Source organism: Podarcis muralis, chromosome 10, assembly GCF_964188315.1.
Source record: "Podarcis muralis chromosome 10, rPodMur119.hap1.1, whole genome shotgun sequence".
NCBI classification, from domain to species: domain Eukaryota; kingdom Metazoa; phylum Chordata; class Lepidosauria; order Squamata; family Lacertidae; genus Podarcis; species Podarcis muralis.
The window spans coordinates 58,241,035-58,254,887 of record NC_135664.1 but is presented as its reverse complement, the minus strand read 5'-3'; the positions used below and the strand labels follow the sequence as shown (position 1 = coordinate 58,254,887).

At 44.1% G+C, this 13,853-nt stretch overlaps 2 protein-coding genes across 4 annotated transcripts in view; one reads left to right on the top strand and one right to left on the bottom strand.

Moving 5' to 3' along the window:
- Positions 1 to 7,474, top strand: part of NINJ2 (ninjurin 2) — an 87,032-nt gene extending 79,558 nt beyond the window's left edge. Inside the window, exons 4-6 of one of the 2 annotated variants that reach the window (XM_028746645.2) lie at positions 1,593 to 1,824; positions 5,207 to 5,387; positions 5,682 to 7,474. In XM_028746645.2, coding sequence (XP_028602478.1) covers positions 1,593 to 1,824; positions 5,207 to 5,376 — 402 coding nt within the window. In that variant the 3' untranslated portion in view covers positions 5,377 to 5,387; positions 5,682 to 7,474. Of the gene's footprint in view, positions 1 to 1,592; positions 1,825 to 5,206; positions 5,399 to 5,681 lie in introns of both variants that reach the window. The other variant, XM_028746646.2, reaches the window with a different exon arrangement.
- A 211-nt stretch (positions 7,475 to 7,685) lies between these two features.
- Positions 7,686 to 13,853, bottom strand: part of B4GALNT3 (beta-1,4-N-acetyl-galactosaminyltransferase 3) — a 75,501-nt gene continuing 69,333 nt past the window's right edge. For both annotated transcript variants that reach the window (XM_028746629.2, XM_028746630.2), the window contains exons 16-20: positions 13,270 to 13,423; positions 12,686 to 12,758; positions 11,623 to 11,776; positions 10,753 to 10,879; positions 7,686 to 10,227 (exon numbers count right to left, since the gene is read on the bottom strand). In XM_028746629.2, the coding sequence (XP_028602462.2) occupies positions 10,122 to 10,227; positions 10,753 to 10,879; positions 11,623 to 11,776; positions 12,686 to 12,758; positions 13,270 to 13,423 (614 nt within the window). In that variant the 3' untranslated portion in view covers positions 7,686 to 10,121. The remainder of the gene's footprint in view (positions 10,228 to 10,752; positions 10,880 to 11,622; positions 11,777 to 12,685; positions 12,759 to 13,269; positions 13,424 to 13,853) is intronic.

Genomic DNA, 13,853 nt, shown 5'->3' with positions numbered 1-13,853 from the left:
AGGGTCTGCTTCTTAGCTACAGCAACAGGTTCTGGGGTCCAGGGAGTAAAGCAGCTGTGCTTTTCTTGGTTTGGCTTCACATTCCTTGCAAGCTTAGCTGGTATGTCTGAACAAATTTCAGTCTTGCCTTTTAGCGCAGCATTTTCCAATCTGGTGCCCTCCAGATGTTTTGGACTGCAACTCCCATCATCCCTGACCATTGACTGTACTGCCGCCTTTGGTTTTCAAGAAGTTTGTGTTGGGGATAAAATGGCTGTTGGAGAGAGAAACTATGGAGCAGCAGCAACAACAACAACTATTAAGGAGACCTGCGGCAGGGCTGTAAGGAAGCAGGGTTGTTTGCTGTTTATTCAATAGGTATCAAACTTTATTTCAGTCACAGACCAGCATAAGATAAAACGTACAGATAAACTGAACACATAAGACTTAAAGCAGGTAAGGGATTAAAACTAGTAATTAAAAGGGGATTATACATACTTAAAAAGATAGAAACAAGGACAAATGGTTAAAAGCGACTACAGTGGTACCTCGGGTTAAGAACTTAATTTGTTCTGGAGGTCCGTTCTTAACCTGAAACTGTTCTTAACCTGAGGTACCACTTTAGCTAATGGGGCCTCCCGCTGCCACCGTGCGATTTCTGTTCTCATCCTGAAGCAAAGTTCTTAACCCAAGGTACTAGTTCTGGGTTAGCGGAGTCTGTAACTTGAAGCATCTGTAACCTGAAGTGTCTGTAACCCGAGGTACCACTGTATAAGGGAGGGAGGGTGAAGGAGCACAGGTCTTGCATTTTGCGCCTAGTTTCTGGCGCAAGCCATCCTTTAATGAATATCCGGCATGGCAGTTTGCTGTTTATTGTATTTGCTCTGAGCACCAAAACAGTCCATAAGATAGTAAGAAGCTGCAAAGGCAATTAGCCGTCATGCGGGTGACCTCTTTTCCAGCTAGGTAATAATTAACCTGCAGGGACTATTTGAATGTGGTTGCAGTAAACCCAGTGAGGTTCTCTGGGTTGTACCCAAAATATTTGTTTATCTTTAGTGGTAGTATGATCTTGCTCTGGCTCCCTTTCAACAACATTTACTATCCTGTTGGGCAGTTGGCCCATTCATTCCTGGCAGATGCTGCCAGACTAGAGGTTACTCAGAGCTCCCCCCTATGGCCACCATGAGAACAGGAGGTAATAACTATTAAAAATAGATGGTAGAATTTGAAGATCTGAATCTTTAATGATGGACACCAACTTGCTGTTTTTTTTAAAGGATTAGACAAATTGATGGAGGAGAAGGTTAGCAATGTCTACAGGATGTGATGGCTATGCTGTACCTCCCCTGTTGGAGGCAGTATGCCTCTGAACACCAGCTGCTGGGAATCACAAGTGGAAGAGAATGTGATTGTGCCCTGCCTGTGGACTTCCTGGTGCTCTTCTTCCTGAATCCTGCTTCCTTGTTTCCCACGGGTCTCTGGTTGGCCGCACTTAGAACAGGCTGCTGAACTAGAGGGGCCTTTGGCCTGATCCAGTAGAGCTCTTTTTATGTTCTTAAACTAATCTCTTTCTCTGATGTGACATGACCTTTTTCTTTCTCCTCCTCTAGCCATCCATTCCTGGTTCCAGGTTGGAAAACATCATCAACATCAATCATTACGCCACCAAGAAAAGCGTGGCTGAGAGCATGCTGGATGTGGCGCTCTTCATGGCCAACGCTGCGCAACTGAAGGCAGTGCTGGAACAGGGGACGTCCTTCCAATATTATGCTGTCCTGACTGCTCTCATCACCATTTCTCTCTTCTTCCAAACTGTCATTGGGATTCTCCTGATCATTATAGGTAAGTCTCTTTCTGCAGACCTCTTTGCTTCTTTCAAAAGTTCATTCCAGGGATCATCATATGAGGAAAGAGTGATACACAGCACAGTGCTCCAGTGCTTTTCACAGAGCAGTTCAGATGCTACTTTGAGTCATTTACCAGATTTCAAACATTGCCATGTGATTAGGAAGCTGGGGTGGGACTGCTCAGTGGTAGATAATCTGCCTGGCTAAACAAACATGCTCTCCCAAAATATGGGAGTCATCCCCCCCCCCCCCCCAGTAAGGAGAGTGGTGGGGAAATGCCCTGGAAAGTGAAGATAACATTTACTTTGATGCAACGTCATCTAACATCCCCACAAATAAATCAGAAAAAATGCTCATAAGATAGCGAGCGTAATCTAATCTTGCAAGTAATTTTAAAGTTAGAATTAAAAGTAAGGACCAGTAAGGACCCATGTAGTTTTCTCAAGGCTGTTTTGAGGGATTCTCCGTTTGACAGGCCTTAGTTAGGAATCTCATTTCCATTATGCCCAGTGTTGCTCTTAATCAAAAGACTTTAAAAAATAGCTCTTAGGAAGAAATAAGTTGGATGCTCATTTAATGTTTGAGCACACACAGAGACATTACAGATTAGGGCAACGACTTAACATGATGGCAAAAAGAGAAATAAATGTGTCACCAGCAAAGGAGCACTGATTTACAATGAAAGTACTTTATGAAATGTATAGATGAAAACTTAGAAATAATTACTGTATTTTAAATAGGGAAACAATAGGGACCTGCTGGCCTGTGTGCCTTCTCAGCTTGCTGTCCGGATGCTCACTGTTAATGGGACAATTTCCAGGCCACTTTTACTCTCCCTTCTTAGGTTTCTGCATCTTTCAACCTGACAGTCCTTCAGAGGATGCTTTCGAATACAGGGCCACCTTTCTGAAGTAGGAAACAAGGCTGCTCTACCCAAGCTGCCCTACACAGCCTCTACCACCCCCGCCTGCCTAAACCCCATCATTTGCGGCTATAACCCCCATCCCTTTCTCCCTTTCACCTCCCTTCTCCCCCGCATTCCATTGCTGCCCCTACAGTTAATATACAGAGGGCTACAGTCTCCAGAGCTGTCTGGCCCGACCCCGGGTCAGCCCCACTGTCCCCTTACATGATAAGACTTACATGATAAACACAGGCCTGTCTTTCTCCGCTTGTGAGTTTGGCATTGAAAGGAATGGTGGAGGTCATGAACTTGGGCTACAGCTAATGCTGCATCAATGGAATCTCTTCTCTCGTTATGGGGCCTGACCGCAAACATTCCTCAGCATCCGCAGCTGCTGTTGGCCTCCAGCCTCTGGCTTGCCCTAGAGAACCAAAGCCATCTAAAAATGGAAATATCTGGTGTGTGTCTCATAGTCATCTGCTTCAGCTTTTGCCAGCTTGGCTAGGCCTGATGGGGGTTATAGCCCAGAACTGCTGGAGGGCACCAGATTTGCAAAGGCTGGATGTAGTCTGCTTTATTTTAAAAAAATTAAAATGGTCCTCGCCATTTTGGATGGTTGCCTTTGGTTTTAGAGTTAGCTCACACTGAAGAGGTGGCTGCATCTAAGGCATTGCACAAAGCGACAGACCACAGCAGGTTTTCCTCAATTTGGTGCCCTCTAGATGGCTTGGGCTGCAATTCCTAGCCGCCCCAGCAGCATACAGCTGAGCTCACTAGAACTAATGGGAGATATAGTCCAAAACACCAGGGCGTGGGCACCAGGCTGGAGAAGGCTGTAAGAAAACCACTTTTTGCCACTGAGCACAGGTTTCAGCGAGGCTGGCAGCAGGTCCTGACTCTGTGAAGAGGTAACCTGGACAATAAACATGTTTTCCAGAACATTTTTGGCACACTCATGTGTCAGGGAAAGGGAAACAGCTGGAGAAGGGGGGGCAGGGAAGCACTTACCGAGAGCCTAAAGAGCCTTTCTCCAGTTTGTCCTCTGAATCGGAGGCTGAAATAGGGAGGGGCCAGTCAGTCTCCGGAACTAGCTATATTCAGAAGAAAGGAAGTAGGAGGCGTGCCCTGCCTCGCTGGGCATGCTGGTCGAGAAATCGTCACAAGGATTCAGAAGAGTCAACTGATTAAGCAGCATGGACGTGTTTGTTTTGAGGTCCTGTATTGGCTTGGAATTTGCAGTAATTAATCCACCAGACAGAAGTGGCTCGGTACCTGGAATTTTATCTCTGACTAGCTTGGCAGCAAACACATCTCTCACATCATGCTTGACTTTTCAGGTGCATACTTGTGCATCAAGAAAGGGCAGGATTTAGCTTCCTTTTTGTGGGAGAGATCCCTGGAAACCTGAGGGTTGTAGCCAATTTTAAGGTTTATCCACACCTACCTTTTGCCTTGCTCTTTCCAGGCATAGAGCCATGCTTAAAAGCTCTTTGTCCAAGCCTTTTTAGACTTTGGCTAGCTCTCCGCTTCCATGTCTCTCGCCATCCTTCCCAAACTACAGCTTCCCACTTGGAGCTAGGGTGGGAGAAAATTGTTTTAGCTCTCCTCATCTTCCAGAGAAATCTCCAGTTTCCCCCCTAGCCATTGGCTTCTGTTGAGAGGCATTTCCCAGGCCATTCTTTGCCTTTAACATGCTTTTTCCAAATGAAAGATGTGGCTGGCACAGCTGGACACCGACCATTAAAGGACATTAGCCACCCTTTTCTCTAAACCACAGCAATCAGGCAGAAAACTCACGGAAATATGAAAAGGACTAAAAAGCTGTACTCATGGGCAAAATTAGGTCACAGATTATTTTTTTATAAGTAAATTTTCAACTCAAGTTGGCAGGCAACACCCTAACATTCCACTAGGCTGCAGAACAGAGAAGGGAAGCATAGCTATTCCATCTGTGGTTTAAATCACACTTAGATAAGAATCTCGCTGGAAGAGTTTGACCCAGGCATTGCTTCACCACCACCACCACCATCATCATTTTATTTGTATTCTGCCTTTCCATAGTTAAAACCATGCTCATAGCAGCTGGCATGAAAACATTCATATAAACACAAACATAACAAATGTAGTCATAAATAAAACATCAAAAACTACACAAAGATAACACACACACACACACACACACACACACACATCAGTATATCAATAAGAGCAACGATACCCCAGCCCAAGTGTCTGTTTGGCAGCCTCAGCTTTTGTAGCTGGAGTCAATCAAGGCTCCGCCCTCCCAGGCGGAAGGAAAGGAATAGTGTGTAAAACTGTGTTTCCTGACCTTACTTATTGGAGGAAAGGAAATATAAGCCTATCGAACATTTAAGAGAGTAATAATAATGGCGGCAGCGGCACACCTTCTGAAGAATGTAGTGAGGAGAAGAGTTTCCTCTGAATTCTGTCTTGGTTTCGTCGTTTTTCATAGCTCGGATGAACCTGAACGATGTGACGAAGCAGCAGCGCCTGAATTTGCTCAACAACATCGCCACAATCCTAGTCTTCATCATAGTCATCATCAACATCTTCATTACTGCTTTCGGTGTGCAGAAGACGGGTCTCTATCCTAGCATTTATGGTGGTCGGAGAATCTACTAAGGCTTGGATGGGTAAGAAAAGAGTGAGTCTTATGCTTCCAGATTTGACAGATAAACACTCACCATCCATTTTTGCCTATTTGGACATAGGATACTCCATCAATCATTATTCTTAGGCAGCTCATAAGTAATGAAGTGGGATGATGGCAGTTCTTTCTTCTCTCTTTCTCTCTCTCTCCCCACCCCCCCAAATATGAAAAGGGTGGTTATCTCTAGGGAGACAGTTCCACAGCAGAGGAGACTGATCCTTGTCACCATCAACAGTGAGATGCACAACTTGCCTGAGCCTCTTGTTTTTCCTTGCAGGCTGGAGCACATGGTAGAAGATAGCTGGAATGCCTTTCCGTATAGCCTTATAGATCTCAGACTTGATGATCCATTTAAGATACACAACTGCCTGGGTGAACCCTATTGCAAGTACATCAGTTGCTCCTTGTGGGCTACTTCTGCAACATGTTTACAGCTCTGAAGAGGTGAATAAATTTTCAGCTGATCTTGACAGCAGCCTCTCCTCATCTCAACCCATAATGATGTTTGTGTCCTGTAATGGAGTAGTGGGGAATTTCAGGTCGGAGAGCCAAATGCAGCCCTCCAGGCCTTTCTCGGACTCTCCCCAGGTTAGATTTCTTCCTCAACCAAACACTCCTCTCTTCCCCAGCTTACATCACCCACTGGCCCTACTCTGCACCCTTTTTCAGTGTGAGTGTAAGTAAAAACTAGCCTACCATACACATGAAAAAAAGTTTGTTCTTCTTTGTCTCTGCCCCAGAAGGGATTGTATGAAAAATGTTCCCAACCCCTGGCTGTAATGAGATTCCTCTGCAATTCAGAGGATTGCATTCAGCTAGAGCTTCCCAGCTCCCACCAGGAAAGGAGCAGCCCTCAGTGATTCAACTTGATGTACTCCATCAATGGCAGCAGCAGTCAACGTAAGCGACAGGGACAACAGTATCAAAATAAAACATTGGAAGAGAATTACAAATGAGCACAATTGATAAGGGGCAGGTGCTAGGTCACTAGTTCAAATTTTGTCCAAGAGGACACTAAGTTGTCAGATGAAGACAGATTTGCAAAGCAGGAGAAAAAAATGATTTAAGGCTGCAATCCTAACCGCAACTGCTAAGAAGTCAGTCCTGCTGAATTCAGTGGGGCTTGCTGCCAGGGGAGTGGAGTTAGCATTGCAGACCAAGCCATCTTGTATGAGCACACAGCATCGCCCAGAGAAGAGGCTGCCCACTGTGTTTCTTCTTCCTTGGCGTCCACCTGAGCAGTGAATTAGTGTGGGATGCATGTCTCCGGATGAGACTTTGTTTCTGTGTTGTGTAATGGGATCAACTGCTCTCAATGATGGGATGCAACAGAATGACCAGCCCCAAATAGTGACTCACACAGGAGCACAAGTTGTTGGCTCCTCTGAGGGTGGACAGTTATTACCCTAAAAGTAAGAATGAGAAGTGTACCTCCAGTTTTAGCTCAGAGAAGAGTCTGCCCCAGCTACTAAAACATTGAGAAATGCAATTATTAAATGAAAAGCATTATGTTACCCTGATCCAGTAATCGGTGGTGGTGCAGAGGCTCTGATGCAACTAGCTGAAACTCCTGTTATTTTGTTGGAGCTCCTGAATAGCCAAGATTCCCATAGTTTCTATGTACTTAGTCCTGCTCCTCCACGGGTGTAAATTGTTATGTAAAACTGCTTAGTTTTTTGCAATTTAGCTGTATACAAATTCTGTTATTTAAATAAAATAAAAAGTGTACTTTGTCTGTGTGTACACACACAAAAGGTATAAAACTATGATTATAGTGGAAATACAGACCATCAGCTTGCATGTGGCAAAAAATAAATTGCATTATAAACCTCTGCTGGTGGCAATAATACTATGCATAGTAATGCAAAGCATTTTAAAGCTGTACAAGTTAACCTTGATTTTTGTAAACAGTGCATTGCTTCTGAAAGTTATTCCCATGCTGTCCTTAGCCACTCTTACAATATTTTATAAAGGACTTGCAATTTTGTCATCCCACTTAGAACTGGTGCATCTTTTGCACATTCCAACTATTTGCTTTCTCTTTATTTATTAAAGTATATTTTATCCAAAGGTGTGGCTTGGTCTATATATCAAATTACTCAATGCAGACTGTGAATGAAAATCTTAAGCACTAAACATCTTTCTTTTATATCCTTTTATAGAATAGTACATAGCTACCCAGATACAGAAGAGGAGACAGATCCCATATGCAAAAATTTCACATTAGATTGGTCCACTTTGCAGGCAGGCATTTGAGGGTCAGAAAAAGACACCACACACATTTTCTGTAAGGAATCTGTATTTGTAAACGGAGGCACTTATGCTTCCTCTTGCAAGTAAGAAAAGGTTTGGGACTCATCAATAAGGCACACATTTCAAAAGTGAATTTAAATATACCAAAGAACATTTCAGATATTCACACAAGCTATAAAAGGTGTAGAGGTACTTCAGTGAAGGTGACATTGATGACACTGGAACAAACAAACAATAGATTCATACAGGTAAGTCCTCTCAGCATAGGACCTTAGAATTTCCTTCTTTGACTTCATAGCAAAACCCAATCCTGATACACACATCCAATGTTTGATGTATATGTATCTGTGTGTCACCAAGTCAAAGAGATATTGTTGAATCAATGAAATCTGCACACATTGAAACAGGATTAAATAATAGTTCTGAAGAAAGAGGTTTACTTTGTTTTTAAATTGGGTTGGGGGAAGCACTGACCCACAGGCCAACCCACATCCTCCTTTCCTTGCCTCATCCCCTCCTCCTCCACACTGAGGCTTGAAAAACTATAATAATTTTATGCTGCATGGGGGTGGGGTTACAGTGGGTGAAGAAAGAGTTAAAAAAAGAAAGGAGTCTGGAAACTCATATGTTTCCAGAGACAGAAAATGCCATTCCCATTATCATTTGGCACACATATACACACACACTTTAATCCACCTGCATCAATGAACCAACTCAGCTCCTCATTTTACACACAGCTGTTACCCATTTTGTGTGACCTGCTTTAAGGACTGGTTTGTTTCCTGAAGGTGTCAGGTCCAAATCTGACTTCCAGTTTGCACAACTTCTTGCCACTCCTTCCAAAACTGCAGCATAGATAGCTCATTTTCTTACATATTTTCTGATGCAAGGATACCTGGTCTTCATACATAATCAGTACCAAAACGTAGTAACAAAACCATAACTTTAATTTATCAATTAATTTTACAAAATATATCTTGTCCTTCAAAAAAGATTATTTCCCCTGCCTCAGGGTGACTTGGAGCACATTAAAATCAGAGTACAAACAAACCAACATTAAAACTACAAAATAAATAGAAGGGGTGGGAGGACAGTGTATAAAAGCTATTTAACTCAATGGGACTTCTAAAATATATGCCCAGGATTGCACTGTAAATGAGGGATGGGGAACCTTTGGCCCTTCAGATGTTGTTAGAACTCTAACTGATCAGCATGGCCAGATGTCAGGGATCAGCGTTTCCCAACCTTGGGTGTCCAGCTGGTTTTGGACTACAGTTCCCATCATCCCTAACCACTGGTCCTGCTAGGTAGGGATGAAGGCAGTTGTAGCCCAACAACATCTGGGAGGCCACAGTTTCCTAATCCCTGCTGTAAATTAATCTCGAGTGCTAGGCTATTCAAGGGTTGTTGTCTCAAGTTCATATTTCCAGTTCCCTGTTTTCCCCATTTCATATGACTGTCAGGATAAACACAATTCTGTGCCAAAAACCTATCTCAAGTCCTAACAGGGTTTTGACTCAGCTTAATGGTAAGAGAGAGAGAGAGAGGCCGCTTATTGAGAAATACAGATGCAGGCAAGCCACAAGGTGAAGGCTTCAACATAATTCTTTTTGCTGTACCTGAGCAGAGCACAATATGAATCCACTAGGCCTCTTTAGTATGTCCTGGCTGGGCTTAAGTACAGGTATTCAGACACAGCCCACATATCAGAGTGACTTTGGTCCAAAGGCATGGATTTCAGGACACAGTTTTTGTTCAAGTATCTCAAAAAAGGAAGCATCATTAAAAACAACTCACACTACACATAACGAGGCTATATTCCTCTTTCTAACACACTATGGAAGGCACTCCTTTTCATTTGTACCCGTTGACCAGAGAACTGCGGCATTACTGATGCTTCTAAGAAGTGAAAGCATTTCAGTAAAACCTTGGAAGAAGTAGGAAGGCACCACAAAGAGAGGCTTTTGAGGCAGAGGGATGATGCAGGGGAAGAGGAAAGGGGAAGGGTTATAGCTTGGTGGTAGAGCACTTGCTTTTTATGCAGAAGGTCCCATGTTCAATCTGCGGCATTTCCAGGTAGGGCTGACAATGTTTCCTGCTTGAAGCCCTGGAGAGCCGCTGCCAGTCAGTGCAGACAATACTGGGCTAAGATGGACTAACTGGTCAGACGTAGAGGAAGGCAGCTTCCTATGTGTGCTTTTTTGCATCCCAGAAGTGCATCTGTGACATGCTGGTGAGAAAGTTTGGTTTTGTGCTCTTAAAAAGATCGCTGTCGTGGATGTAAGACACTAGAGGTAGGATCATTTTCTTCCCATTTTCATTTTTCTCACAAGATAAAAACTCTCAGTTCTGCGCCTGAACTTATTTTCTCATAACGCCTAAATTCATGTTCTGACTTCTGTGGTACTGGAGGCTTCTCCTCGACATGCCTGGATAAAGTCTGCACTGCGTGTGCAAATGTTCATCACATCTTCAGCTGCCGTCGGTTCCACATGCCCCGCTTGGAGTGGAAATGGTGGAAGAAGTTTCTGAGAGAGAGTCGTTCCACCTCCAGGCCAGCCTGAAAGATCCTGTGGGAGGAGAGGGAAGGAGAGAGATTGGAACGAGAGGCTAAGTAGGACTGCCTGCTTCTGTGGAGCTTGGATTGGGAGGGTGGGGGAATCTTTAAAGTACCATGGGCCAGGTCTTTATCAGGATCAGGACTCTAAACTCTGATTAAGCAAGTGATCAGGAGGGTAGGAAGTTGGAACAGGAATGGCAGCCACAGGAAACTACCCCTCCAACTAAGAGTAAGGGGGATACTTCAGTGGCAGTGGGTTTTTATTGGACCAATGGGACTTACTTGTCAGTGAATATATAAGATTGCTCTGTTTGTGTGTAGGAGGAAGTTTTTTACGAGGATGAAACTTAGTGCTTAATAGCGGTTTGGTTAATTGCTTTATTTGCTAGTTGTTCCACATTGTGCTTTTCCTCTTAGACTTCATCCATCATTACTGAGCTAGATGAACCAATGGTCTGATTCAGTATAAGGCAGCTTCCTTTGTTCCTATGAGAAGAGAACCCAAAGCCAGTTGCTGCTACACATCTTCACTCACCGGTCCAGGAGTTCCCAGTCCTCTCCTCCCCACTTTTCCCCAAAGTCTCTGGTGTTCATGCCTCCAACGCGAACTAGATCTGACTTGTATATACCCAGGAGGCCAAAGCCATTCACTTCCCAGTAGCCTATGAAAGCGAAACACAAAAGCATCAGCCACATCTACATGGTTTATTAGTAAAAATTAAAGTTCTCAGACTAACCTGTGGCACCCACTGGTCCAGGCATGTAACAGATTAATAGGGAAAGATCCAACTACACACACACACACACACACACACACACACACACACACACACCCTAATGAGTTGCAACCACTCTTCATTGGGAAGTAATAGGATGCTGGAATGAAGAACTTCAGGACTTGGGGGTGGGGGGCCTAACTGCAGTCCTCATGAATCTCCCCAAGCCAAACCCCTCACTGATCCCTGCTTTGCACCCTCCCTGAATGGTTTTGCCTGGCAGGCATGTGTCCTGGAATTCTGATACTGCCCCCTGCTTGCCTGGAAGGAGGGTAGAGAGGAATGTATGATTATGCATAAAAAGTAGCCAACTAAGGAAAGTACTGTACATTCTTTCCCCCACCCACTTTTGCCTCTCCCCACCCCAAGGCCACCACTAGCACATAGGCCCTAGGAAGTTGCCCAGAAGGGACTGCTGACTTTGGGCTGAGAAAGATTCCACCAAACTTGCTATACAGAATATTTTCCTTGTCTGTGCTAGACCTTCCCCACTCTGTTATGAAACCGCTGTTTTAACCATCTCTACAAGGCTAAACTATGAATTGCAGAAAAATGTGATAATGAGGAAGAAAGATGCCCAGAATAATACGGGTTTTATGCAAAAAACCCTCCTCCCTGCAGCACCTCACCATCAGGCCATTTTGGGGATGCGCCACAGTGGAGCCTCATAACCATAGGTGCAAAGGCCATTTTCCCTTCCACACAGTGCTTCCGAATGGAGTCAATGATCCCTGACGGGAAATGGATGTGAAGATCACACAGGAAAATGATGCTGTGTGAATCCTGTAATTAAACAGAGAAACGGAGCAGTCAGGTCATTATCCACAGTACACTCATGTATGTGGGGAAAGGCTCATAGAAACACCCATTCAAGGAAGATGCGAACATCACACAACATCATGCAACACCCTCCAGCTCCAAGACAACTTCTTATATGCAGAACAAAACTGTCAGATACCTGAATTTGTGTGTGTGTGTGTGTATGTAAAGAGTTTCCACTACTATAGGAAGACTTTTTTTAATGGATGAACCACTCTTTCAGTTAGAAAGATGAACCCAAATGTTCAACCTACATCTACTTCCATGTGGTTTATATTCATTCAGCCATAGAACATCTTGCGTTACCTGCAGAAGGCCCCAATCCCTATCATCTCCAGATAAGGCTTGGATTATCCCACCTGAAACCCTAGAGGAGTGTTTCTCAACCTTGGGTCCCCAGATGTTGTTGGACTACAACTCCCATCATCCCTGAGCTCTGGCCTTGCTAGCTAGGGATGATGAGAGTTGTAGTCCCAAAACATCTGGGGACCCAAGGTTGAGAAAGGCTGCCCTAGAGAGTCAGAGCAGGCAAGGCTGATTATTTTTGCCCCCCCAACCCACTCTTTAGCACTCCATCAGAGCAAATGTCAATTCAGGTTTTTTGCAGATTGACATTTTCTCCAATTGAGTGCCACAGAGCTGGTTTTCATAGAGGAAGCTCCAGAGCAAAGAAAACCTTATATTAAACCCCTTTCAATCATTCCGAAACCACCTAACATTTGGCAGCTGAGGCGCTTTAGCTCAGCCTTCCCCAGCTTGCTGCCTTCCATACACTTTGGACCACAACTCCCATTACCATCAGCCAGCATGGCCAATGGTCAGGGGGGTGGGAGTTGTAATTCACAACATCTGCCCTAGCCAGCTATCACTCACCTTCACCAGGTTTATCCCAGCCTGCAGGCCTGCAGAGCGCTGAAAGTTCCCCGTTAACCGCAAATATTGGTACCTGAAAACAAGAAATGGGTTATATTTTAACAGACAAAGTAAGGCTTTGTAAGGTTCTACACTTAGGCAGGAAGAATCAGCTGCACAAATATAAGATGGGGGACACCTGGCTTTCCAGTAGTATGTGTGAAAAGGATCTAGGGGTTGTAGTAGACCACAAGCTGATGCAGCAGCAAAACCAGTTAATGCTATTCTAGGCTGCAATAACAGAAGTATATGGTAACAGTTGTTTGACGGTGGAACCCTCAGGAGGTTGTGGACTTCATTGGAGGTTTTAAAGCAGAGGTTGGGTGGCCATCTGGCATAGATGCTTTAGTGGAGATTCCTGCATTGTAAGTGGTTGAACTAGCTGACCCTCAAGGTCCCTTCCAACTCTAAGATTCTATGAGTAAGGATTATTATTATTATTATTATTATTATTATTATTATTATTATTATTGCATCAGTCCCTTATATGCTTCAAATATGCTGGCCCATGTTCCTGTTTGCAAATGCAATAAATCTGCTCTCACCTGCGCAATGAGGACTTTTTCAGAGCCTTTTCTACATCCATATCGTCACTGCTGTAGTCTGTGATGATGACGTTGAAATAGGGGTCCTTAGTAACCCTGAACAGCTCTTCCATGTCAGAAATGAACTGCAGCACCCAACGTGCCTGGTTTTTCACTGTTTGGCACCAGGAACAAAGAGAAGAACAGAATGAGGGCAGAGTTGGTTTTGTGTCCCAAGAGGGCAAGACACACACATACACAATTTGCTTCCTGTTCTAGTAAACGGGGGCATGGCTCTATATGCAATTGTTGACACCTCTAACACGAGACTAGATGGAATAGAGCCTGACTCAATATAAGGCTGCTCATCATATCCCTATTCAGCTACAGATGCAAATGCCGCTGCTTCCAGAGGAGCAGCCATGTCAGCCTGCTGCAGCAAAATATATGAAGTCTTGTGGCAGCTTAAGAGCTTACTAATTTATCAAATACAGATATACAGCATTATTGCTATACAGCAAACAAAGAGGCGCAGTGAAGATAATGAAGCAGTTTGCTCAGAGGAAAGCAGGTATGCTTTCCTGGATCAGTCTTTCACTGACCAG